Source organism: Oryctolagus cuniculus, chromosome 14 (genome assembly GCF_051225735.1).
Source record: "Oryctolagus cuniculus isolate XC-2025 breed Fujian yellow rabbit chromosome 14, ASM5122573v1, whole genome shotgun sequence".
NCBI classification, from domain to species: domain Eukaryota; kingdom Metazoa; phylum Chordata; class Mammalia; order Lagomorpha; family Leporidae; genus Oryctolagus; species Oryctolagus cuniculus.
This window is the reverse complement of record NC_142880.1, coordinates 68,897,850-68,923,467: the sequence shown is the minus strand read 5'-3', so window position 1 is coordinate 68,923,467 and position 25,618 is coordinate 68,897,850. Positions and strand designations below refer to the sequence as shown.

At 40.7% G+C, this 25,618-nt stretch overlaps 1 protein-coding gene across 8 annotated transcripts in view; it reads right to left on the bottom strand.

The window, feature by feature from the left end:
• NNT (nicotinamide nucleotide transhydrogenase) overlaps positions 1-25,618 on the bottom strand; it is a 107,447-nt gene that overhangs the window by 50,672 nt on the left and 31,157 nt on the right. For all 8 annotated transcript variants that reach the window (XM_008262180.5, XM_008262181.5, XM_008262179.5 and 5 more), the window contains exons 8-13: positions 10,557-10,690; positions 10,081-10,272; positions 9,311-9,464; positions 5,312-5,473; positions 3,783-3,893; positions 2,411-2,556 (exon numbers count right to left, since the gene is read on the bottom strand). In XM_008262180.5, the coding sequence (XP_008260402.1) occupies positions 2,411-2,556; positions 3,783-3,893; positions 5,312-5,473; positions 9,311-9,464; positions 10,081-10,272; positions 10,557-10,690 (899 nt within the window). The remainder of the gene's footprint in view (positions 1-2,410; positions 2,557-3,782; positions 3,894-5,311; positions 5,474-9,310; positions 9,465-10,080; positions 10,273-10,556; positions 10,691-25,618) is intronic.

Genomic DNA, 25,618 nt, shown 5'->3' with positions numbered 1-25,618 from the left:
TTGGCTAACACAAATAAAACTGATATGCACATTCAAGTGGCCCTATACTATTTTGGTTCTCCTATCTCTGATCACTCTTCCTCTGTTTCCTTATAGTAACTTTTTGAGTGACCATATCAACATCCCCCAAATGTTGATATTTCCTAGGGTTATATACTAAGCCAGAAATTATTCTTCCTGTATAAATCCTCATTACGGCTTTCATCTACTTTTACCATCTCAACCTCTACCTACATAGTGATAATTTCTGAGTCTATGCATTTCCTGGGTAAAGCATATACATCCATCTGATCTTATTTCACAGCTCCTCCAGGCAGTCTTAACTCATACTCCCAGATTGGTCTAATGACCTTCCAAGAGAGAGATTATTATAACCTTCAGTGTTGTGGAAGCATGTGTCTGAGGACAATTTTAAATTGAGATAAGAGAGACAAATCTAAGTTCTTCTTTTAATATTTTCATATATTTTCCCATCTAATTATGAGTATTAACATATTAAACACTTAAATTTGCAATTGTACTATTTATATAAACTGATTTCTTCTGGATTTGCTATCATACACAAATACAAAGAAAAGTACGTAAACATCAACAGTTACTATTGGATCTGAAAGAAAAAAAAACTCTGATGTATGTCCAAGCTTCTATGCTATAAGTTTAGTCTTATGAGATCCATAAGACAAAAGAACTAAATACATTTTATAAAATATTAAAGAGGTTCCAAAATTTCTGTAAGATCAAATGATCAGTAAACAGCAAACAGGGAATTTAGACTTCAATCTCTCTGACTCATTCCTTCAACTCTTCTCAAAAAAAAAGTTCCATTCATTCAACAAATCCTGATTGTTGGGAAGGCAGAAGAAACCAAGAGGGACATGGCTTTCCTCTGTAGAGAGGTTTCAATCTAGTGACAATCACTGAAAAGAAATGGAAAATGGAGTTCAGAACAAAGCTGAGGCTCCATCATAACTATATAACTTCTGTTTTTCTATGTAACATTAACTTTCAAACTATCATTTTAAAAATACATTGGCATGCCGGCGCTGTGGCTCACTAGGCTAACCCTCTGCCTTGAGGTGCCGGCACACAGGGTTCTAGTCCCGGTCGGGGCGCCGGATTCTGCCCCGGTTGCCCCTCTTCCAGGCCAGCTCTCTGCTATGGCCCGGGAGTGCAGTGGAGGATGGCCCAAGTGCTTGGGCCCTGCACCCGCATTGGAGACCAGGAAAAGCACCTGATCCTGGCTTCGGATCAGCGCGGTGCGCTGGCCGCAGCGCACCAGCCACGGTGGCCATTGGAGGGTGAACCACGACAAAAGGAAGACCTTTCTCTCTGTCTCTCTCTTTCTCACTGTCCACTCTGCCTGTCAAAAATTTAAAAAAAAAATATATATATATATATATATATATAGGCATAACGTCTCTTGATAACAGGACAGAATGCCTTGGGTTTATTAAGAAAGAACAGGGAAAAAAGAAAAATGACAATTAGCACTTGAAAATTTATCAACTTTTTTATTGATTATTTCATCGTATCCCTGTAACAATTTAGCCAGGTACATAATAAGATGCTAATAACTTTCTTGATTCTTTTTGATGTAGTCTGGGAGTAGTGAGGAACTGAAGACTGCTAGCATCTGTGCTGCAGCCCATGTGTAACACCTAAAACCTCGTCCTCTTCCATGCTAGCATAGTGTTGGGGTGGCGCTGGGTAGAAATCCCCAACATTCCCAGCACACCCACTCCCCTTCATGCACCTGACTCTCACTCCCCTTAATGCACCATCAGCACACCCACTCTCATCACGCACCAGATGTCAGACACTTTGTATATTTCACCACATGCACTGCAGCCCCATAACATATCAGACACCAGGACACTTTTGAGATTTCCAAAAAAGAGGCATCAAAATGGTCGGTACTTGAGCCACCACCACCCAAACTGCCCCACTTGAATATTCAATTAAGTCCCATTCTAATATCAATCCCTATCTTATACAAGAACCCCAAACTTTGTTAATTGCAGCTCTCCCTCATGAGGTTGCCTGCACTCCCTTCTGAGTATGTACTCTCCCTTTGCCCTTAAATGAACCCTGCTTTCCTGCTCACCTGTTTCTATGTCTCCTCCTTGAATCTTTCATGCATGGAGACAACAACTTGGACCAAGTCTAGCTGAGGAATCTCCTCCACATTTTTACATGAAGGAAAACTTAAGTACACAGTTAAACCCATGTTGCACATCCAGCAGGCAAATATTTCTCTGGAATCCAGGGTCCAGATCCTTAGAGGATTGGAATGCTCTGATCAAGATGGTTCCGGAGTTATATTTGCCTGACAGGTTGAATTTTGGTTAACAATAATGTTAGATACAGAACACAGTGGTAAAAAATTAGAACTTTCAAAAGATACTCTTACTTGTTCAATGTTATAACCACTGTAGAGAGCAGCTAAATATCCACCAACAAAAGTGCCAGCAGGGAGTAGATACAGGTAATTGTATTCTGGGGGATCCGTGGGACGCTTGAACATGTCCAGCATTCTCTGAGTCACCAGAAAACCACCTTATGAAAACAAAGGAAATATAAAACACATATAGGTATCTTGTTGAACAGTATTTTTTAAGTGTTAACAATTTTTTCTATTTTTATTACCTGGGCATAAATAAAATTTTGTGTAACATTTTAGAATTTCAAAATTAAAAATTCTAGTATTCAATCCAATTCCACTAGAGTGGAGAACAAAACAAAAAACCTAAAAACAGTAAGAAAACTTGCTATCTGGATGCAAAAACCAAATATTTCTGCGTGACTAAAAGTAAATACCCATTCAAAAATCTTGGGAATGCAAAAGATCAAAGGTTAGGTTTTTTTTCCAGTAAGTTATTCTATTTGTTAATCCATGTAACAAATGATAGGAAAAAATACCATATCAATAAGTACCATGTTTCTTAGATACATTAAAGAATTTTTAGCTACAAAATTGCATCAAAAGGGTCTCACACATGAGTGATGTGCTAGACTTTCAATTTTCAGAAATAAGCATAGTCTGTGCTGGGATAAGGGGAAAGATTAAAATGTTATCTAAAATTGTACTTGTTTATAGATGTTATGGTGATAGCTCTCCAACTAACTGAAAACTATGCATTAAATAACTTTCTAGTTAGCTTGCAGAAAGACATCATTATATTTGTTTGCTTTGGGGTACTGAGGAGGGGGGAAATGTTCTCTTACAAAGAGTTTTTTTTTTTTTTTTTTTTTTTTTTTGACAGGCAGACTGCATAGTGAGAGAGAGAGAGACCAGAGAGAAAGGTCTTCCTTTTTGCCGTGGGTTCACCCTCCAATGGCCGCCACAGCTGGCGCGCTGCGGCCGGCGCACTGCGCTGATCCGATGGCAGGAGCCAGGTGCTTTTCCTGGTCTCCTATGGGGTGCAGGGCCCAAGCACTTGGGCCATCCTCCACTGCCTTCCTGGGCCACAGCAGAGAGCTGTCCTGGAAGAGGGGCAACCGGGACAGAATCCGGCGCCCCAACCAGGACTAGAACCCAGTGTGTGGGCGCCGCTAGGTGGAGGATTAGCCTAGTGAGCCGCAGCACCGGCCACAAAGAGTTTCTAAAAATTATAGATGGCAAAATCATTTTTCCTTCACAAAAAACATTTATGGTCTGAGTAAAAGACTTTCTAAAAGTACAATTAACTTCTTAAAATCAGAATGTCTATTTTAAAGTGATTCATATTTGCTTTATATGTCCACTAAACATAGCACTCTGGGTTCGTTCATCATCATTATACCTGCAATGTTGACTGAGGATATGAATGTGGCAAGAGCAGCAAGGCCCTGAGAAGTTGTGGAGGGATACAGCTGTCCTCCCATCAGTGCCAAACCTCCAACTGCAGTCAATCCTAGAAAGCAAGTATAACAGGTAAATAACTACAGTGACAGGACCTCACATACATAGAATTCATAAAGAAAAAATCCAGTCAGTTTTCTTTCATTTTCATTTAAATACTATATGGTCATCCGTCAGTATCCTTATGGGACTGGTTATGGGAACCACCCCTCATCTATGGATATCAAAATATGCAGATGCTCAAGCCTTTTATATAAAATAGCATAGTTTTTGCATATAACCTACACACATCCTCCTATAGACTTTAAATAATCTCTATATTACTTATAGTAATAATACAATGTAAATTCTACTTAAATATCTATTACATTGTACTGTTTAGAAATAATGACAAGGAAAAATATCTACATGTTCAGGACAGATGTAATTTTTTTTCTGAATATTCTTGAGTCATGGTTAGTAGGATCTACAGATGTAGAACCCAAGGAAGTAGAGGACCAAATGTAAAGACCTGTCCTGATAGAGGCTGTTGTCAACACAGCCCTTTTCTTACTAAAAGCACTGTTTTAAGCAAAGGGTTAACAAAACCCTTTCTCCTTCTCTGAAAGGATATGACCTTCCTTTAACTTTCTAGCTCTGTTCCTCTGATAAAGCTACAAATCATTGAGGTGACCAGATAACATTGCTTACAGTAAAAACTGACCCCTGGTGGCTACTTTTATCTGAACTAGAAATAATTATTTATGATCTATAAATATCCAGTGAAGATAATATAGCTTTGGGCTTTGCTGAGTGCTAGACTGTTCCCAACAGAGATCCTTGAACCTACAGCAGTGTTACAAGAAATGACTATGGGCCTTGAGCCTTTGAAGCCAAGGAATCTCTCATGCCTGTCCAGTGTGGTCTTATTCCCTCACATCTGAACCATCACTAGAGGCAAAAGAAAATAGCTCATGGGCAGCCATATGGACTGCCACCAGGACTGCTGTGTAGACTTGCACCAAAGAGAAGCCCCTGCTGTCCCACTAGCAAGCTGTGATTCCTGTCCCATGAGCCTCACAGTGATCTCAATGCCATGTGTGTCCTATTGTAGCCTTGTTCACTGAATGTTTAGTTGAATCTAAGAGGAATCCCTTAAAGATGTTGCAACAATGGTTCTGTGAAACACTGGTTTTCAAATTCCACCAGTGGAATCCTTTCTCTAAAAGAAATCATACTTGAAGTAAATACCAATGGATTTGCACTACTTGAAATGGGAGCAGCCCGAAGGGTTGACACATTCCCATGTTCTCTTACTTCACAACCCCATATCCCACACCCTCTGAGAGCCCCTGGGTCACCACAATACAGCCTCACACATGAAGTGAAACAATTGGAAAATAAAGACTTTGTAAGCCCCATTGAAAACACTCACAGGATCAAATGAGCCTATGAAAATCTAAGATGAGAAAAATGGAGAAGGGAACAAACCTGAGATTGCATTAGTCACAGACATCAGTGGTGAGTGCAGAGCGGGAGTCACGCCCCAGACAGTGTGGTAGCCCACAATGCCAGCCAAACCAAAAGTGGTCACCATCTGAGAAAAGGCTAGATTGGGAGCCACAATGCCCAAACCCAGTATCCCAGTGAGACCTGCAGAAAGAGAAGAAAGAGTTTAAGATGACTCCCAATTAGCCCAGTCATATTAAAAGTGTACACATACACACATCCACACTACCCAAACATGTGGAATAGTTAATGTTTGAAATTCTACCCCCTTGCCAGGAATGAGCAGATATTTTACATATTTCACAACTGAGAAGTGGTGGGTGGGGGGAATTCTGTGAACAAAATCCAAATTTCCAGCTACCCTCAAAACAAACTGTAAAGATCTAATAATATTTGTGAGTCACCTTAATAGCAATTTGCACATTTTTCCCCCATGTATATTGTCTTCTTCCATTTTAACGTTCATTGACAATGCCACATGTGTTTCTATAAACATTTTTATTCCAGAATTATATGCCTATAGAGGATCTACCAAAGGATTTTCTACTTGGGCAAGACAAAACCTTTTTAAGACAGGACTTTTATGAGGCCAATGTTATGTCACTCTCAGATTTGGCTGAGGAAGAGGAGTTTTAAAAGAGTAGGAAGGATTTCATTCACTCCAGCACCTCCCCAAAACATATGGCTTCCACCCACCCAGGACAGAAGTTTTGCAATTGCTCCTGAATCTGGACTGGACTGCTGGCCAGGGCAGTCAGCTCCAGCCTCAACACAAGTCAGCCATCGGGAATTTACAAAGAAAAGGAAAAAAAAAAAAATACAAATTAAATTAAGAATGTGCAGAATACAAACAGTCAGCTCTGAACATACATCTTTAATTATCGCCTTCCTTAATAGCAAACATGTGGACAGTTGTTCTGCAACAGAAGAAAGGGTTACCTAGTGGTCAGTAGAAACACAGTGATAGTGAGCAACCAGGGAGCTGGACTTTAACTTTCCTGAACAAGGTACACTTTTTTTCCTTGGTATGAATTATTACTTTATAAGCGGCACAGCTAGAACATCAGGAATTGACATTAAGTTTACTTTGAATCATTAAATAGGACTGTAATTTTAATATATTTTCCTAGACACATAAAGCATTTCCAAGGTTCCAAGGCATGGCCGTTAATTATTTGGAGGGAGAACGTGATAAAACATTGTTTTACCTTTCAGTTAAAGATTAGAGAAGCTAAATGGGTTTGTGGATAAGAATGTTTTTGGAGGGAAGGCATATAACCTAGTGGTTTAGATGCCCTCATCCTACACTGGAGTACCTAGGGTTTTTTTTTGTTTTTTTTTTGTTTGTTTGTTTGTTTGTTTGTTTTTTTGACAGGCAGAGTGGACAGTGAGAGAGAGAGATAGAGAGAGAAAGGTCTTCCTTTGCCGTTGGTTCACCCTCCAATGGCCGCCGCTGCAGCCGGCGCACCGCGCTGATCCGATGGCAGGAGCCAGGATCCAGGTGCTTTTCCTGGTCTCCCATGGGGTGCAGGGCCCAAGCACCTGGGCCATCCTCCACTGCACTCCCTGGCCATAGCAGAGAGCTGGCCTGGAAGAAGTACCTAGGTTTAATATCTGCCTCTAGTTCCGACTCCAGTTTCCTGCTAATGCATACCCTGGATGGCAGCAGTGACAGCACAACTGATAGGTTTCCTGCCACCCACATGGGAGACTTCAGCTAAGTCCAACCTGAGCCATTGCCAGCATTTGGGAAATTAAGTAGCAGATAGGAACCCTCTGCCTCTCCCTGCCTCCATCTCTCTACCTACCTGTCTAACTCTCTGTGTCTTTATCTGTCTCTTTGCCAAATAAAGAAATAAGTAAAATATGTTTTCTTATATCAGACTCCCTGATTCTGTAAAGATATACCATTTTAGTGAATTCTTGTAAGGGATAAATGAGCTAAGTCATGATAAGTATTTAATGCAATGTCTAGTACTCACTAAATACTAGCTATTATTATGACCACATAAAGCATTGAACTATCAGAATTCACAATTCCTGTGTTGAACATCTTAAATGGCAATCACATCACACACCTAAAAGTTTTCTTATCAACTATTTAATAAAGTCTTCACTCATAGAACAGAACAGAACAGAAAAAGGAAGAAAAGAAAATCACATTCCTTGAAGAATCCTATTCAAATAGATTCCCTACACAGAAAGAGAATAATCTTGCCTTAAATATGAAGGAGGAAGTTCAAGGTAAAGTAAAACAAATGTTAGGCCATCCTTTTGCTCATTGGATTATGCTATTGTAATATTTATTAAAAAGCAATATTCCCTGCCTCAATAAATACAAGAAAAACCTAGAAAAACCAATCATCATATATGTCCTGCTATATTTTCTGTATTCTCTCAAAGAGAAATGAAAAAATCATGATCCTACTCATAATACACTTCATGTACAATATAATAATCCCGTTTCTTTGTCATAACAAATGAGTGCAAGGAGGAACACTACTCCATCCATTCACAGTGTTCACAATCAGAGGCTTCTCCAGCCATTCTGCTGAGACTTGCTCTTCACTCAAGCAGAATCACATATTTAGCAGTAAGACATCTGGACTCACATGGAAACACGGAGAATGCTGAGGTTACAGGAATTCTGTGTGTCTGGTGCTGGTCTTTAATTCTTTATAGTTTGCTTTGTCTTGTTTTTCTTTTATCCCTAAGTAGATCTGCAAATTTTTAAAATACTGTATGACAGAGAAACTAATCTAAAATCAAATATCTAATTTCAGCCTCTAACAATACATGGCCAAAATGCATATCTGTCACTATTCAACAATAATTCTTTATAGAGTTTTCATGAAGATGAATTTAAAAGACAAATTATATGAAATTCTAAAGAAAGAGATCAAAATTAAATGCACAATTTTTTTTAGTAGATGAGTAACAGAATGCTAGTAAAAATTTTCAAGGACTTCACCTTATATCATTTTATCTATCCTTCAAAGTAAATACTGGGATCCCCAGTCTTACCCAACTGTGCAAAAAAAAATCACAACTCAAGTTTTACAAAGCTCAAAAACCCCATAATCTTTATGTACACTTAGTATCAGCACAATATGACACACAAGGGTATTTCAAAAAGTTCAGGGAAAATAGAATTGAAGATGTTTATTTCAGTCCAAAAAAAATTTGATATCCATGCATTCTTCCAAAAGTTCATAGAAAATGTATATTATGAAAAAAGTATGCACAGATTTCAAAAGTTTTGTACCAAAATGCACATCACTTTTAAAATTGTTTTCATTTATTTATTTTCTTTATTTATTTGAAAGGCAGAGAGACAGATAAAACTCTCCCATCTGTGGGTTCATTTCCCAAATGCCTGCAATAGACAGGACTGGACCAGCCAGAAGCTATGAGCCCAGAACTCCATCTGGACCGCTCACATGGGTGGCAAGGACCCAAATACTTGAGCCATCGTCTGCTGCTTCCCAGGTTGCACATTAGCAGGATGTAGAAATCAGGAACATAGCCAGGACTCAGCCTAGGCACTCTGATTTAGGATGCCATTGTCCCAAATAGTATCTTACCCACTCTGTCAAATGTCCATTCCCAAATATACCTTCTAATTCCAATTTTCCATGAATTTTCTGAAGTATCGTCATAGTTGAACATATTTGATATAAATAAAAATACTAATGAAAAGAATATTTTAAAATGTGTCTTAAAAAGGAAAATATTAATAGCCTGTGTATTATGTCATATGTATTCATTTCAGTATTAGCATGGAGCCTTATCTCTTGAGATAGTCAATCAACACAGTCTCCAATTCTACAAAAAGGGTACAAGTCACATGTTGGCAAAAAATCAGGTCTATCAGAGTTAATTACCAATGAAATCAAAAGAAGAACAGCATTTAATTTATTAATGTTGACAATCACAAAATTCAAACAATAAATGAAACCCTCTGATAAATGAGACCCTCACCTGCTGTATATGCTGAAGCCGTTGTCATTGTCTTTCTGAAGGGCGTAATAGTTGCCGCCTTTTCAGCTTCCAGCTCAGCTACTGTCTTCTGTTTTACTGGGGCACCTTGTGGAATATTTTTCGGTGTGGGAGCTGGGAAAATTACTTCACCATCCTAAGAGATATTAGAAATTAGCATTTTTTAAAAAAATTCAATTTACAGAAGGCAGCTTACTATTGAATAAAACACTTCTTATGAATGCAATTTTTATAAATAAATTCATGTAATTTATAACATTTTATATAAACTTATGTTATAAATACATGATGCATGTATTACATACACATAGATATAGAATTTATATGTTCTAGGACATACATGAAAGAATATAGCTCAATCCCCAAAAAGTACATAGGTGGAGAGAATACTAAATTTTTACTTTATTCAATTTCTGTTTGCTTCTGTTTTCCAAAATTAACATATATTTTCAGTGAGTCATGCTACCTGTATTTAAAATATTTTTTACATCATTGTGCATTCTTTCTTTTTTTTTTTTTATCTTTTATTTAATGAATATAAATTTCCAAAGTACGACTCATGGGTTACAATGGCTTCCCCCCCCATACCGTCCCTCCCACCCACAACCCTTAAACAATTATATTGGTAAAATCCTGGTACATCAATACTTTATTAGAATATATCTCAATTCCAAGAGAATTCTTCCATGAACAGCAATCCTAACATAAATATACATTAAAAGCCACAGGAAGTAACAAATCGCATTACTTACCTTCATCACTACAGTTCCTCTAATGACATGACCCATGGTACCAAAGTCAAAGTCATCTTTCACTTCAAAATAAAAATTGTCTTTGTCCGGGCTGATGGCCTTCAGGAGTTTGGTGATATTGTTGGAGTACAGGGTGCTGGCCTGTGTGGCCATCCGGCTCGGAAGGTCTGTGTAGCCTATATGAGTAATTCCCTAAATGAACAAAATTATAGTCAGAAAGGTCTACTACCCCTTGCTCACAGTCTTTCTAGGACAATTATTATTCACAATCAAGGCTACGTTTTTAAATTATATATCTATATAAATACACACACATACAAGCATAATGAAAGGAGTTTTATATGTGCCTAATTTTAATTTTAAAATATGTTCAGGTCTCAATTTTGCCAAGTACGTAAACCAATAAATATCTTCTCACAAATCACTAATGCTGTAAGAGAAATGATGCAAAAATAGAAGATACTTTTTGGATATACCTTATGAATATAAAGTTCTCCTGGCTTAGTGGTTGCAAAGTTTCCACCAGCCTCGGCAGCTAAATCCACAACAACTGAACCTTCTTTCATTGACTCAATCATTTCTTTACTAAATAAAACTGGAGCTTTTTTACCTAAAAAAAAAAAAGGAAAAGAAAATTATAATTTTCTACAGTCTTTATATTTCTTATTTTTGCCATAGTCTCTGGACATTCAGGAACTGAACATCTGAGATTTTTAACTCTTTCCAAAAAACCTCTGCAGAGATTGGTCATTATCTTAAGGAAGAAACACAATGAGTGTGAGCTGCAAAGCCACTGTGCAGGAGGGAATAAGCCTCACCACCTGCTCCAGAGGATCTCAGTGCTGCCTCTCCCAACTGGTTACATCCAGTTCTATTCAGGAAGAGGTAAACAAATTGCTTGGTATTAAAAAAAAAAAAAAATGGCACAATAGGCCATTCGAGAACTATGTTCACCCAAAATTGGACAGTTCAGATCATAACAAATGTCATCAGATTTTCCAACAAGCTATATTAACCTACCTTAATTTAACACAGGATAACTCCAAGGAGAAATGTCAAGTACTGTGAAACCAAAAGAGTAAGATATGTCTACTCCAAAAGGTTTAGGAATGCACACAGACTCTGGTCTGTGGTGCATCTATGCTCCAGGTATGCCTGGTGCTGGAAATACAGAGGATTTGACCCAAAATAAAGGTCATGCTGCTTAGCTAGCTAGTGACTGACAGCGCTGGATCACACAGCTGGAGGATTTCCAGTGTTACCCTGTGCTTTCCAGGTCTTCACTTTCATCACCGAGCCTTGCCCTCTGGCCAAGAGCACCTAGCTTGTTAAAGCTTCCCCTCATCTAGTGGTACCCTCCAGGCTCAGGCTGCGGTGCTTTAAACCACTCTTTGAAATCCAGGTTCATCCCCTTTGACTTCTAAATGTCAACTGTGCCATCAATCTCACAAATTTGATTTGACATCTAAAGAATTTCTCCTGCCCTAATCAGTCCCTGTACTGCAACACATTAACTGGCTAAAATCATTTAGGTTCCCTAGAAAATATCAAATATACAACCTATTATCTCCTCTGATTTTAGTCAATAAATCTTCACAAAACAATTGTATAGGCACTGACACAACTTTAAAAAAACACATGCACACAGCTGCACCTTAACAGGGATAACCCAGGTGTTTTGTTCATAATATTACTCTGAAATTCAATCACTTAAAAAAAAAAGATTTATTTATTTATTTGAAACTCAGAATTACAGAGAGCCAGTGACAGAAAAGAGAGACAAAGAAAGAGAGAGATCTTCCATCTGCAGATTCACTACCCCTAAGGGCAGCAACAGTCAGGAATTAGGCCAAAGCCAGGAGCCAAGAGCTACAGCTGGGAATCCCACATGGCTAGCAGGGGCTCAAGCACTTGGGCTATCTCTGATGCTTTTCCTAGGTCATTATCAGGGTGCTGGATTCAAAGTGAAGAAGCCAGGACATGAACCAGAGCACTTACTGGATGACTGCATGGCAGGCACAGCTTTACCCACTATGCCACAGCGGTGGCCCCTAACCACTTTTTTTTTAATTCTTTATTTTATTATTAATATAAAAAAAACAGATTTCATGTATTTCATAGGTATAGTTCCAAGAAGATAACTATACTTCTCTCCCTCCCCCTCTCCCTCTCTTAATCCTCCTCCTTCCATTTTGTTTTTCTCCAGCTTCTGCAAAGACATGCTTCCAATCCACTCTGTAATCACAGGTCCGGGCTGGCGCCGCGGCTCACTAGGCTAATCCTCCACCTTGCGGCGCCAGCACACCGGGTTCTAGTCCCAGTCGGGGCGCCGGATTCTGTCCCGGTTGCCCCTCTTCCAGGCCAGCTCTCTGCTGTGGCCAGGGAGTGCAGTGGAGGATGGCCCAAGTGCTTGGGCCCTGCACCCCAGGGGAGACCAGGGTAAGTACCTGGCTCCTGCCATCAGATCAGCGTGGTGCGCCGGCCGTGGCGGCCATTGGAGGGTGAACCACCGGCAAAGGAAGACCTTTCTCTCTCTCTCTCTCACTGTCCACTCTGCCTGTCAAAAAATAAAAATAAATAAATAAAATAAAAATCACAGGTCCAATTCACCACCAAATATAATATCCAACAAGTTAAAAGTAGGAAGACCACAGCCCACAGGAGCACAAACAAGGGCTAAAAACAATAATCACATCACGAGATGTCCATTTTGTTCCCACGCTTTTTTTGTATTCTATATTAACTGCCACATATCAGAGAAAACATATATTTGTCTTTTGGGGACTGGCTTATTTCACTGAGCATAATGTTTTCCAGTTACATCAATTTTGTTGCAAAAGATAGGATTTCTCAAACACTTGAAATGATAGAATATTTTTTCACACATAATAATTGATTTAGTGTACAGACTGGAGGGGATTGTTCCAACAATTAAGTTTAAAAATTTACCTAAAGAGTAGGCATTTGCCTCAGTGATAAAGTTGCTACTTCACCCATAAAGTTGCTACTGCATCCTATATCAGAGTGCCTAGTTCAAATCCCAGCTCCTCTGCCAATCCAGCTTCCTACTAACTTGCAACCTGGGAAGCAGCAGATGATGGCTCAATTAGTTGGGTCTCTGTCACCCATGTGGGAGACCCAGACTGAGTTCCCAGCTTCTGGCTTCAGTCTAGTCCAGCCCTGGCTATTGCAGTCATTTGGGAAGTGAATCAGCAGATGGGACATCTCTCTCTTTCTCTCTGCTTTTCAAATAAAATGAAAATAAATAAATAGAATATTTTATTTACTTAAAACACAGAGGACTATATAAAGACATGGAATTATTCTATGTTAAAAGCACATAATAAAATATTGTGTGTTTAAAATATATACATGAGTATTTCATGTACTTAACAAAATACTACATATACAGTATGATTTAAAATTTTAAGTTTTTAAGCTTCTATTCAGTGAGATTAATTTATTTTTCCCTCTGTGCTTTTCCTTATCTCCCAAATGTTTTAATTTTAAAATTAAAAAAAATTTAATAAGGGCTACAGGGAATAAAATGATGAATGTTAACAGTCTAGCTGCCTTCAAGAACTCACATGTGAATCAATTTTTTGAAAATCTGGAAAATACAGAAATAAAAATAAAAACAGAGGGGAAAAAATAAAGCCAAAAAAGCAGCAGGGTAGAACAAAAGTTCCAAGTGAGCAAATCCTCAAAAGATTAGGTCAAGAGAGGGAAAGCCTGAGAAAGCAATTTCCGAAATTACTATCTTACCCTTTTAGGCTGACACAATAAAATTGAAGGAATGATAAATGTGGCCTTCCATATTGGAAAGATCAAAAGGAATAAGACAATTAGTTAAGTAAGTCTAAACTAATTATAAAAGAAAAGAATTAACCCATACAGCAAAAGAAAATACAGAAGAAAGAATACCTTGGTGAATCTCTCTCTAGTTTACTAAAAAAGTGAAAAAAAAAATCCTAAATTTAAAGCAGCAGGAAAATTACAAAGGAAAACATCAATGAATTTAAGTATGAAAACACAAACATTATAGTCCCCAAGAAACGTAAATGAGAAGAAATAATATAATGAAAAGCTCACAGAAATATAAATAAAAGCAAAACACTAAGATCAAAATAGGTCAATGAACAATAAATGCAAATGGCAAGTTCAAAAAAATGTCCACTATCATTAAAAATGTCATTAGCAAAGAAATGTGGCACAAAAAGTAAGATTTTTTTTTTGGCCTCACAAACTAGCTGAATCAAAAAATCATAATACTTAACGTTGAAATGAAACAGGCCGGCACTGCAGCTCAATAGGCTAATCCTCCACCTAGCAGCGCTGGCACACCGGGTTCTAGTCCCGGTCGGGGTGCCGGATTCTGTCCCGGTTGCCCCTCTTCCAGGCCAGCTCTCTGCTGTGGCCCAGGAAGGCAGTGGAGGATGGCCCAAGTGCTTGGGCCCTGCACCCCAGGGGAGACCAGGAGAAGCACCTGGCTCCTGCCATCGGATCAGCGCGGTGCACCGGCCGCAGCCCACCAGCCGTGGCGGCCATTGGAGGGTGAACCAACGGCAAAAAGGAAGACCTTTCTCTCTGTCTCTCTCTCACTATCCACTCTGCCTGTCAAAAAAAAAAAAAAAAGAAAAGAAACAGTCAGCTAGGCAGTCTCCTAACAAAATTATGAACTGCACAATCTTTCAAGAAAGCAGAGTTTAGGTTCAGGCTTTGTGTAGCAGCAGGTTTAGCTGCTGCATGGGATGTCACAACCTATATCTGAGTGTCTTGGATTGAATCCCACCTCTGATTCCAATCTAGTTTCCTGCTCATGTGAACCCTGGAGGCAACAGAGAACCTGGGTCCCTACCACCCACCTGAAGCAAATCTATGGCATTCCTGACTCCTGGTTCTGGCCTGCTCCAGCACCCACCGTTGCAGGAATTTGGGGGACAAACCAGCAAATGAAAGGTGGCACTCATGCTCCCTCTTTCTCTCTCTCCCCCTCTCTCTCTGCCCCATCTCTCCCCATCATTCTCTTCCACTATCTTTGCCTTTTCCTCCCCCCCCATTACTATACCTTTCAAATAAATAAATCAACAAATAAAACTTTAAAAAAAGAAAAGAAAGGGTAAATCAAGCATTTATCAATTGGCCATCTAGTCATTCTACTATCTAGTTTATTCTACCTCTAAAATAGCATTAATCCTGGGGAAATAAATGAAAGCACAGACACAAAAAAATGCAGAAGAAAAATATCATAAGAGCATTATTTGTAACTAACAAAAACTGAACATAAATTTAAAGCTCAACTTTGGGGGACCAGTTAAATAAAACAGTAATTCCAATGGAAAGTTCTGTAAAACGTTAACACATATTTACAGAGTTCCTAGTGATTCATCATTATTATACTAAAGGGGAAAAGCTTATGATATAATGTTAAGTAGAGAAATAAAGCAAGATACTGTATCTTGTCTCAACATTATAAAAAAAATGCACTGGAAAAAAGGCTGAACAGAAGTGGTAAAATGTTAACAGTATTTATCACTAAAGGAAGGATCACCAGAGATCTTTATTTTCTACTTTGTACTTTACTGCTTTTCTAACAAAAGTCACATATCATTTTTATAAAAATAAAATAATGTACCCCTACATAATCACAACCATTTTCTCCTTTGAGTCAAGGATGTGATTTAAGACTTGGTATTAGAAGAATTAGAATAACTTAGAAAAAGCATTAGATCAACTTATTTACTCACCAATCTAAAAGTCTTCAAATTCACTTGCCTTCCCTGTTACAGCAAACAAAGCTTTGTAATCAGCACACACTTTCCAAAAGCACAACAGAACCAGGAGTTTCGTATAGCATTTAAGACACTGCTTAGGACACTTGCATCACGTATTAGAGTTTCTAGGTTTAAGTCCCAGCTCTGCTGCTGACTCCAGTTTCCTGCTAAAGCACACCCTGGGGAGGCAGGAGGTGTTGGCTCAAGTATTTGGGTTCCTGCCGCTCATATGGGAGACCTGGTTCAGTTCCTGGCTCCTGGCTCCTGGCTCCTGGCTCCTGGCTTTGGCCTGGCCCAGTCACAGATGTTGCAGGCATTTGGAGAGTGAACCAGCAGATGGAAGATCTTTCTCTGTCCCTCTCTCACTCTGCCTTTCATAAATAAGGCATAAAAAAAAGTAAAACAAAACACTAAAGACAAAGAAACAACTAAAGATGGATAACAGAAAGATGTGTACAGACTTTTTACAATGTAAACACACATCTAAAATTTATTGCAAATCCTTCAAATATGATGAGATGAACCATATACTCTATAGATAGCTTTGAGAAAGTTCTAGATAGAAGAATAAAAGACAAAATGAGCATATCATATATTTCAAAACATAACTGTAGCAGAAAGTGGAAGAGTTAATGAAAGAAGACATATAAAAGGTGTTTTCTTAAAGGCACAACTGACCTTTTCCCTTTGATGCTCATTTCTGCTCATTTTATCACCTTTCTATAATAAACTGGATACACAAAAACACTAAGGCATTTACTAAGACCAGCCCCCTAAAAACAGCAATAATCATGACAAAAAAATTAACAAGGAGAGAAAATTTTAAAAAAAATATCTCCCAGCACAATACAAACTGAAATATCTGGCATGATGTCCAATTTCATGAAATATTTCTTGCTCCCTTCTGGTTTGTGAACATTAAGTTCCCCTAATAAGGTTACTCAGTTGCCTCCCTATTGGGAGTTATTTCAATACTTTGCCAAGACAATTGTAGGACATAGAGCACATATATTCATCACTCAAAAATTCACCCATTCATTGACTCAACTAATACTAAGTGCTTCCTGTGTGCAGAATAGATGGGAAGGAAAATTTTATGGATTGCTCTAGGGTCTAATATTTTACAACTGAAGGGGGCTACATTCAAAACATAGCCAACAGTTTTATTACTAGAACAGATGGGTATTTAAAGTGCTCATCTAAGAATTTTAATTAAAAAGCTTCCCAACTGGTTAGCTTCACTGATTTGGAATGAGTAGTTTAATGTAAGGTCTCCACAAATCTCTGTGTGCACCAAGAGTTGACTATTGACTAAATAAGTACCTCATGCTTGTACATTCTTTCTTGATATATGTACATAAAGATGGAATTCATATAAATTCATTTCAAATGTTATCAAATTTATAGTATCTTTTCATAATCATATTTTCTCAAATAATGAATATTAAGATACAGTTTAGATCTTCTGTATATAAATATAATTGAAAATGAATCTTGATGTGAATGGAATGGGAGAGGGAGCGGGAGATGGGAGGGGTGTGAGTGGGAGGGAAATTATGGGGGGGCCATTGTAATCCATTAACTGTACTTTGAAAATTTATATTTACTAAATTAAAAAATTAAAAAATTAAAAAAGATACAGTTTAGAAAGATTTAAAATTAGAAGCTGCTAAAAAAAACTTACTAATTTCTAAAAATAACAATCTATTTCTATGTGGCAAAAAAATGCATTATTAACTTCTCTACATCATTAAATTCAGAGAGTGAATTGGCTTAAACTAAACATCAAAAGCTAAAGATTTACCAGAAGATCTTGTAATATAAGTATATTATATCTCTCTGAGTGAGTCAGGCCTAACATGATCATCTGGACTCAATAAATTTTCAGATTCTATCTTATTGTGGGAAGAATCAAGCCCTCACAGACAACTTTAATCACACCAAAAACAAAAAAAGAAAGAAACAAATTAAGAAGAAACCACTAAAAATGTTAAGAACAACAAGAAACCAAGATGAAATGGGTTTACCACAAAATTTTCTAATGATTCCAAGGAGCAGTTAGCATTATTTACTGGAATTATTCAATGGCATATAATCAAATGGGGAAATTCCTAACTTCCTGGCCTGAAGGCCATCAAATTAGACAAAGACTCAAGAAAAACCTTCTGTTCAACAAGAACATGGTATACTTAACTCCACCCTGGCAAATAGATTAATAACATAAATTATAGAATACATTTTTGCAAACCAAAGCAGATTTGTCATGAACAAGTCCTAGGAAGATGAGAATGCTTTTTAATGTAATGTAATATCCTATACACATTAAGTATCAAATAAAGCAGGTAAAGAAAAACATCGTGAACTCCAGGGTTAACACATTAAGAAACTTTTTGTAACAACACCATTTTACACTGAACATTGTAGTAATATCTACCCAGTATTCATTTTCTCCTTTGGTCACCACTCCAGTTTCCATTCTCTTGTCACTGTCTATGCGTTTCAGGAGAGATGACCTCAGAAAATACTCCAGAGGCAGGCTTGCCCAGCCTTTCAGTAATCTCATCAGCCTTTAATTGGCTCCATCAGAAAATCAGGTGTAAACTGAGGAGCATCTCATTGTCCTGTCTACAAAGATAAGCTCAGAAATGGGCACATTAAGGCTAAGAAGAGCAAAAGAAAGGTTCTTAAGGGCTTCTGAACAAGAAGTTTCCTTGTTCTTTGAGAAGGAGCCATCATAATTGTCCTATGTTGAGCTTTGGATATGGTATTACAGAAACTGGAGGCCTGAAATCAGTGCTACTTTCTGCATACCACAGAGGATGGCGTCAACTCAAAGAGGAGAGTGAGCTGAGAGAACATAAATGTGCAAAGCCTTTACCCACATCAACCCACAGTTATAACTAGACTATTTTCCATTAGCATAACTCAAAAAATCTTTCTTAAGGTAGATTAGATTGTGTTTGGATTGTTGTCTCTAACAGCCTATGGCATCATAACTGATACACACCAAAAGCTCTTCTGGAATTTCAAAATTGCAGATGGGATTAAAGTATTGAGTCTTGTGGCCAGCGCTATGGTGTAAGTGTTAAGCCACCACCTACAATTGCTGGCACCCCACATGGGGTTCCACTTCTCATCCAGGTGCCTGCTATTGCACCTGGGAAGGCAGCAGAAGATGGCCCAAGTATTTGGGCCGCTGAAGCTACATAGGAGGAAGCTCCAGGTTCCTGGCATTGATATGTCCAGCCCTGGCCATTGCAGCCACTTGGGGAGTGAAATACAGATGAAAGATGTGGGCACAGGGGCACAAGCACCTGGGCCATCTTCCGCTGCTTTCCCAGGCACATTAGCAGGAAGCTGGATCAAAAGTAGAGCAGCCAGAACTCGAACTGGTATCCATATTAATGATTCTACAATGCTATCCCAAAAAATATCTACATTTCTTACAGGTTGAAATGTGTTCTCTCAATATTCCTATGTTGAAGCCCTTCAGGACCTCAGAATTTGGTTGCCTTTAGTGAGGTGATTAAGATAACACAAGGTCATTAAGGTGTGCCCTAATCCAAACTGATTAGTGACTCCAAAGGTAAAATTTAGACACCAAACAAGACACCAGGGATACACATGCACCCAAAGGAAAGACCATTAGAGGGTACAGCAAGAAGACAGCCATCTACCTGCCAAGCAGAAAAGCCTTAGAAGAAAAAAACCTACCAACACTCCATCTTAAACTTGAGCCTCTTGAAATGTGAGAAAATCAATAAATTTCTATTGTTTAAGCCCCTGGGTTAATTAACAAATTAATACAATGTTCTCTTATTCTTGGGCACATTTCTAAGCAATAGTTCCCAGCTTCCTTCATAGTTAGGTTTGGTTCTTAGCAAAAGAAATAATGAGTAGATGTGCTCCATCCATGTCTCCCATTCATACTCCTCCCTGTCTCTTCCCCCTCAGGCTGGTTGGATTAGAAAAGGAGCCCAGAGTGATGTCCATAGCCTCATAAAAACGATGACAACACTGTGAATCCCCAGTGATCATGCAAAGGAGACTGACCACCAATGTGAAAACCCACCTATCACTGTGACCTGAGCAAGAAATAAACTCTGATAACATTTAAGTCATTAGACACTTGTGGATTGATCTACTACAGCAAGGGCTATGAACTTAGAGATAGGCCACCCTAACTAATTCATATTAAGGCACAAATAAGCATAGGGGAAATGGAAAGAAGGGGAAACAAAAACACAAACTGTTCTCCATGTGTGCATGTGTGTGTATGTGTGTGCAAACTGTTGAAATCTTTACTTAGTATACAGTTGCTGTTCTGTATACAAAGCTAATTGAAAATGAATCTTAATGGAGAATGGGACTGGGAATGGGAGAGGGAGGAGGAGGTGGGTGGGAGGTCAGGTATGGTGGGAAGAATCACTATATTCCTAAAGTTGTACTTAAGAAATTTGTACTCCTTAAATAAAAGATTTCTTTGGGGGAAAAAACCACACAGAGTGCAAAGCAATAGAAGCACGGACCAGAGACAGCTCAGCCTCCTGATTCTTTTCAAGGCAAGGGCTGCCAGGAAGGAGAGCCTAATACTTCCCAATCTTGCAATATGTCTTGGAGAAATAGCAGACCAAACCAGAATATAACTCCATGCCAAAAATTTTTCTAACAGAACAGTTGTTAAATTTGGCCCACTCACTAAGTGTGCTCTAACACAACCCTAAGAAATCAAGACTGACAAATGGCAATGGAAAACGCCACAATTTTGGCACCCTCCCCTTGATGACAAGTTGCCCTGTCTGTGTTGAAAGCTACCAAGAGGTGTGTAGACAGCCTGTGGTTACCAGCCCTTGATGTTGCAACATCCAAGTATTTCTCTCTGTCCTTCAAAATTCTCCAAACAGATGAATCTTTGTAGAAGTAACATTACAAAATGCCATATAGTCCTAAAATACATTTACCAGAAAAGAGGATGGCAGATGAATCTGTGGGGAGCAATCCGGACTAGACTAAGTTACTCGAATTAGGACTTATTCTATGCATCTGCTCTCCTCTGTGGGGAGCAGCTCGGACTAGACTAAGTTACTGGAATTAAGACTTATTCTATGCATCTGCTCTCCTACAATATGGCGCTGGGAGAGGAGAAAACAGCTTCCGCACAGCTGCCTCCAGTTCAACCAATAAACTGTAGGACTTGCTCCTGATTGGAGAGCAGCGTACTCGGCGTGTGGGCAGCCGAGTTGGGATTGGCGGAGGAGGACTATAAAGGAGGAGAGAGACGGCATGCACCAGGAACATCTATGGGGAACATCTAGCTGAAGGAACACCCGTGCAGCCCCCGAGAAGAGCCGGCCGGCGGTGTGCCGCTCCCCTGCGGAAGTGGGGAATGTGGCCAGGGGGAACTGCCCTTCCACGGAGGTGGAAGGGATAGTAGCCAACCCGGGAAGAACCAGCAGCAAACCCGGGGAGGGCCGAGCAGACGAAAGAACAGCGCAGGGTCTTGTGTCGTTCCTCCACGAAGAGGGGGAGCGACATAATGGTGCCGTGACTCGGATATGAAGCCTAGGCAGGGCTTAGTGTCGTTCCTCCACGAAGAGGGGGAGCGACATAATGGTGCCGTGACTCGGATAGGAAACCTAGGACGGATAGCAAACTTAGGAGGGAAGAAACGGGAAGAATTGGGAAAATATCGAAGAGAGAGACTAGCAAACAGCCTAGGGAAAAGCCGGCCGAAAAAGGTGCCGGAAGAAGCTATTGAAAGCCTAGGCATAGACTCAGATACGGACTACGGACTACGGGGGGAAGCTGGGAGAAATCTCTAAGGTCGAAAGCGAAAGTGAAAGCTAGAACAAACAGACTCGGACGCGGACTGTGGGGAGAGGCCAGGAGAAATGAGGGAGGAATATCGTTGGAGGAAAGCTTGGGGAAACATACCGGGTAGAGAAAAATGTTAGGGAAATTGAAGCCGCGGGGGGCAGGCCAAGGCGGAAACGAAAGCCACTTTGGGGTTCTCAAGTTAGCCCGGGAATAGGGGGCGAAAAGTTGAAACCAGAAGCTGAGACGTAAGCCAGATTGGGATCCGTCTGATTAGCCCGGGGAGCAAAGGACGGGAAGCCAAATCGTGGGGCGGAGACGTACGCTGGGTTGAATTCGCCAGGCTAGCCCGGGGAACTTAGATTGAATCCTAGTGGCGGAGACGCAAGCTACGCTGTGTTACTCGCGGAAGCCGCCGCGTGCAGAGAGAGCACGGGGCGTGAATAGATAGGGAACGCTGGCGTAGGCCGTGGTTCAGACGCGAAAGGGTTAAGCGTGGAGACCGCGGAGCTCGCAAAGCCGAGCCGAGCAGAGCCGTGAAGCTGCCGCGGGGCGAGCCGCCGAGAAGCAGCCTCGGGGCGGAGCCCGCCGGCGGGGCGAGGCGCCGGGAAGCCGCGCAGAGCCGAGAAGCCGCCGCGGGGCGGGCGCCGGCGGGGCGAGGCGCCGGGAAGCCGCGCAGAGCCGTGAAGCTGCCGCGGGGCGAGGTGCCGAGAAGCAGCCTCGGGGCGAGCGCCGCCGGAAAGCCGCAGGGATAAGAGAAACAGAAGTTTAGAAGTAAAAGAGAAATAGGAATGCTGGAAGATAGAAGTAAAATGGGAGAAATAGGAATGCCCGGAGATAGAGAAATAGAGAAATAGAAAGGCCTCCCTACAACACTGCACTGTGAGAGCTTGGATTCGGTCTGCCTGATTAAGTGAGGCGATGAGCACGATGAGCACCTGCGGCGGCTAGCAGCTTATGCGCCGCAGGTCACCGAAGACAGGCACGAATTAACATCAGTAAGGCCTCCCCACAATACAATTAGGAGGCTTGGATTCGGTCTGCCTGATTAGGCGATAAGCACCAGCAGGCAGCTCGACCAGAGTATGAGCTGCAGGTCACCGAAGATAGGCACAAACCAACACTAATAAGTCTCCCCCACAATATGGCAATGAGAAGGCTTGGATTCGGTTTGCCTGATAGGTTTTGTAAGCCCCTGCGGGCAGAGCAGAGCATGCGCTGCAGGGCACCGAACACAGGCACGCATCAGCGCCTAAAAACCTCCTCACAATGGCGAAGAGAGGACCCGGATTCGGTTTTCCTGATTGATAGGACTTGTAAGAGCCTGTGGCAACTCTAGCAAGTAGAGCAGAGTGTGTGCCGCGGGACACCGAAGACAGGCGCGTATCAACGCTAAAAAATAAAAAGAAAGGGGGATCTGTGGGGAGCAATCCGGACTAGACTAAGTTACTCGAATTAGGACTTATTCTATGCATCTGCTCTCCTCTGTGGGGAGCAGCTCGGACTAGACTAAGTTACTGGAATTAAGACTTATTCTATGCATCTGCTCTCCTACAATATGGCGCTGGGAGAGGAGAAAACAGCTTCCGCACAGCTGCCTCCAGTTCAACCAATAAACTGTAGGACTTGCTCCTGATTGGAGAGCAGCGTACTCGGCGTGTGGGCAGCCGAGTTGGGATTGGCGGAGGAGGACTATAAAGGAGGAGAGAGACGGCATGCACCAGGAACATCTATGGGGAACATCTAGCTGAAGGAACACCCGTGCAGCCCCCGAGAAAGCCGGCCGGCGGTGTGCCGCTCCCCTGCGGAAGTGGGGAATGCGGCCAGGGGGAACTGCCCTTCCACGGAGGTGGAAGGGATAGTAGCCAACCCGGGAAGAACCAGCAGCAAACCCGGGGAGGGCCGAGCAGACGAAAGAACAGCGCAGGGTCCTGTGTCGTTCCTCCACGAAGAGGGGGAGCGACATGAATCCAATAGTAAAAAGAGTAATATAATTCAAAAAGTTGGGAATCACTCATCTACAGAATATAGTTTTGTCCTAAAACAAGTCATAATGCATATGGAAGAAGGAAAAGAAAACAATCTGAAAAACAAGCCCTTGTTTGTGAGAAAAATTTTATATATTCATCTAAACAATATCAACTTTTTGGACTTACACAAATGGATAGCATCAATAATTATTCTCTTGCCTCAAAGTACAAGTTTGAAAGTTACTGTGGAAAATCATTCTTTATAATTATTTTTTAAAGATGTATTGATCTATTTATTTGAAAGGCAGAGTGACACAGAAAAGCGAAAGACAAAGAGAGAGGGGGGAGAGATAAAGAGAGAGGGTGAGAGAGAAAGATCTTCCATCCATTGGTTCACTCCTCAAATTGCTACAACAGCCAGGGCTGGTCTAGCTGAAGCCAGGAGCCGGGAACTCCATCCTGGTGTCCAACATGGGGGGCATGGTCCCAAGAATGTGAGCTATCTTCCACTGGGTTCCCAGGTTCATTAGCAGGAAGCTGGATCAGAAGTGGAACTGCCAGGACTCAAAACAGCACTCTGAAAAGCAAGGCAGCATTGCAAGCTGCAGTTCAATCCACTGCACCACAATATCAGCCCCAAAAATCATTTTGTATGGTATTTACATTATTAAACATGGGTTAAGGGGGCTGGTGCTGTGGCATAGAGGGTAAAGCTGCCGCCTGCAGTGCCTGCATCACATAAGGGCACTGGTTCAAATCCCGGCTGCTCCACTTCCAATCCAGCTCTCTGCTGTGGCCTAGGAAAGCAGCTGAAAATGGCCCAAGTCCTTGGGCCCCTGCACCCACATGGGAGACCCGGAAGAAGCTTCTGTCTCCTGGCCTCGGATCAGCTTAGCTCATGGCATTGCAGCCATCTGGGGAGTGAACCAGTGGATGGAAGACCTCTCTTTCTCTCTGCGCCTCTCTGTAACTCTGCCTTTCAAATAAAATAAATAACTTTTTAAAAAGATGAATTCAAAGATGGATTCAAGGAGACAGTTTGTATCAAGTAGAGAACAAATGCTAGCCTTCCAGGAAACTGTAGCCCCTTGGGTTCAGTATCACATATGTAAGGCCCTTGACTTTCAGAAAAATATCTCCCTCCCAATTCTCCAGCGTCCTTTGAGGCGTGAATTTTACAGACCCTAACAGGTATAAAGAGGAAAAAACACTGCTACCCTAATCTGCATTGTGTTTAAAAAGAGATTCATGCATTCATGGCCTAGGGTATCATAATTTATGATGAAGCAATGAATATCTTCCTTCCTATTTGGCAGGACATTGTCTAACTCCTAAATAGAACTGCCACTACTTTCTAATTCTATTTCTTGAGAGGTCTGGCTATCTACCTCAAATTACAGACTGGGTTTTTGTCCATGTTCTTAATAATTTAAGAAAGCTAAGTTTTCAGTTCTAAATTAGCCTCAGAAATGTTCCTGTTCAAAAGCAAGCCAGCAGAATGTTCTATCCTTCCTTGAGCAGCAGCATAAAAAAAAAAAAAAAAAAAAAAAGAGATTGTGCCAAATGAGACCTAAGAAAGGCACCTAGAATTTTTTTAGTTCAGCTTTGCTGGGCCTACCATTGTGTATGAAGCACTATGCTAAGCACTGGCCACAACACAGATAAACACATCTGCTGCACTCACAGGAAGGCAGAACAAGTGAGAGGCGAGTGGACAAAGCACTGTTGTACTATGAAGCACTGGCAAGGTGCTGTGAGTGCAGAAAAAAAGATTGGCTGCCACTGTAGTAGGAAGCAGTAGAAAGTATAGAGAAGGTGGTAACTGGATTAAGCTGTATTTAAAGGGGCAGGAGTAGCATTCCAAAGAGAAGCAATATATGCAAAGTCTTGAAAGTATCTGGGCCTATCTTGAGAGTTAAGAGCAGCCAGCCTGACTGAAATCAGGCCCAGAGGATAAGACATTAATTTAACATGAGATCC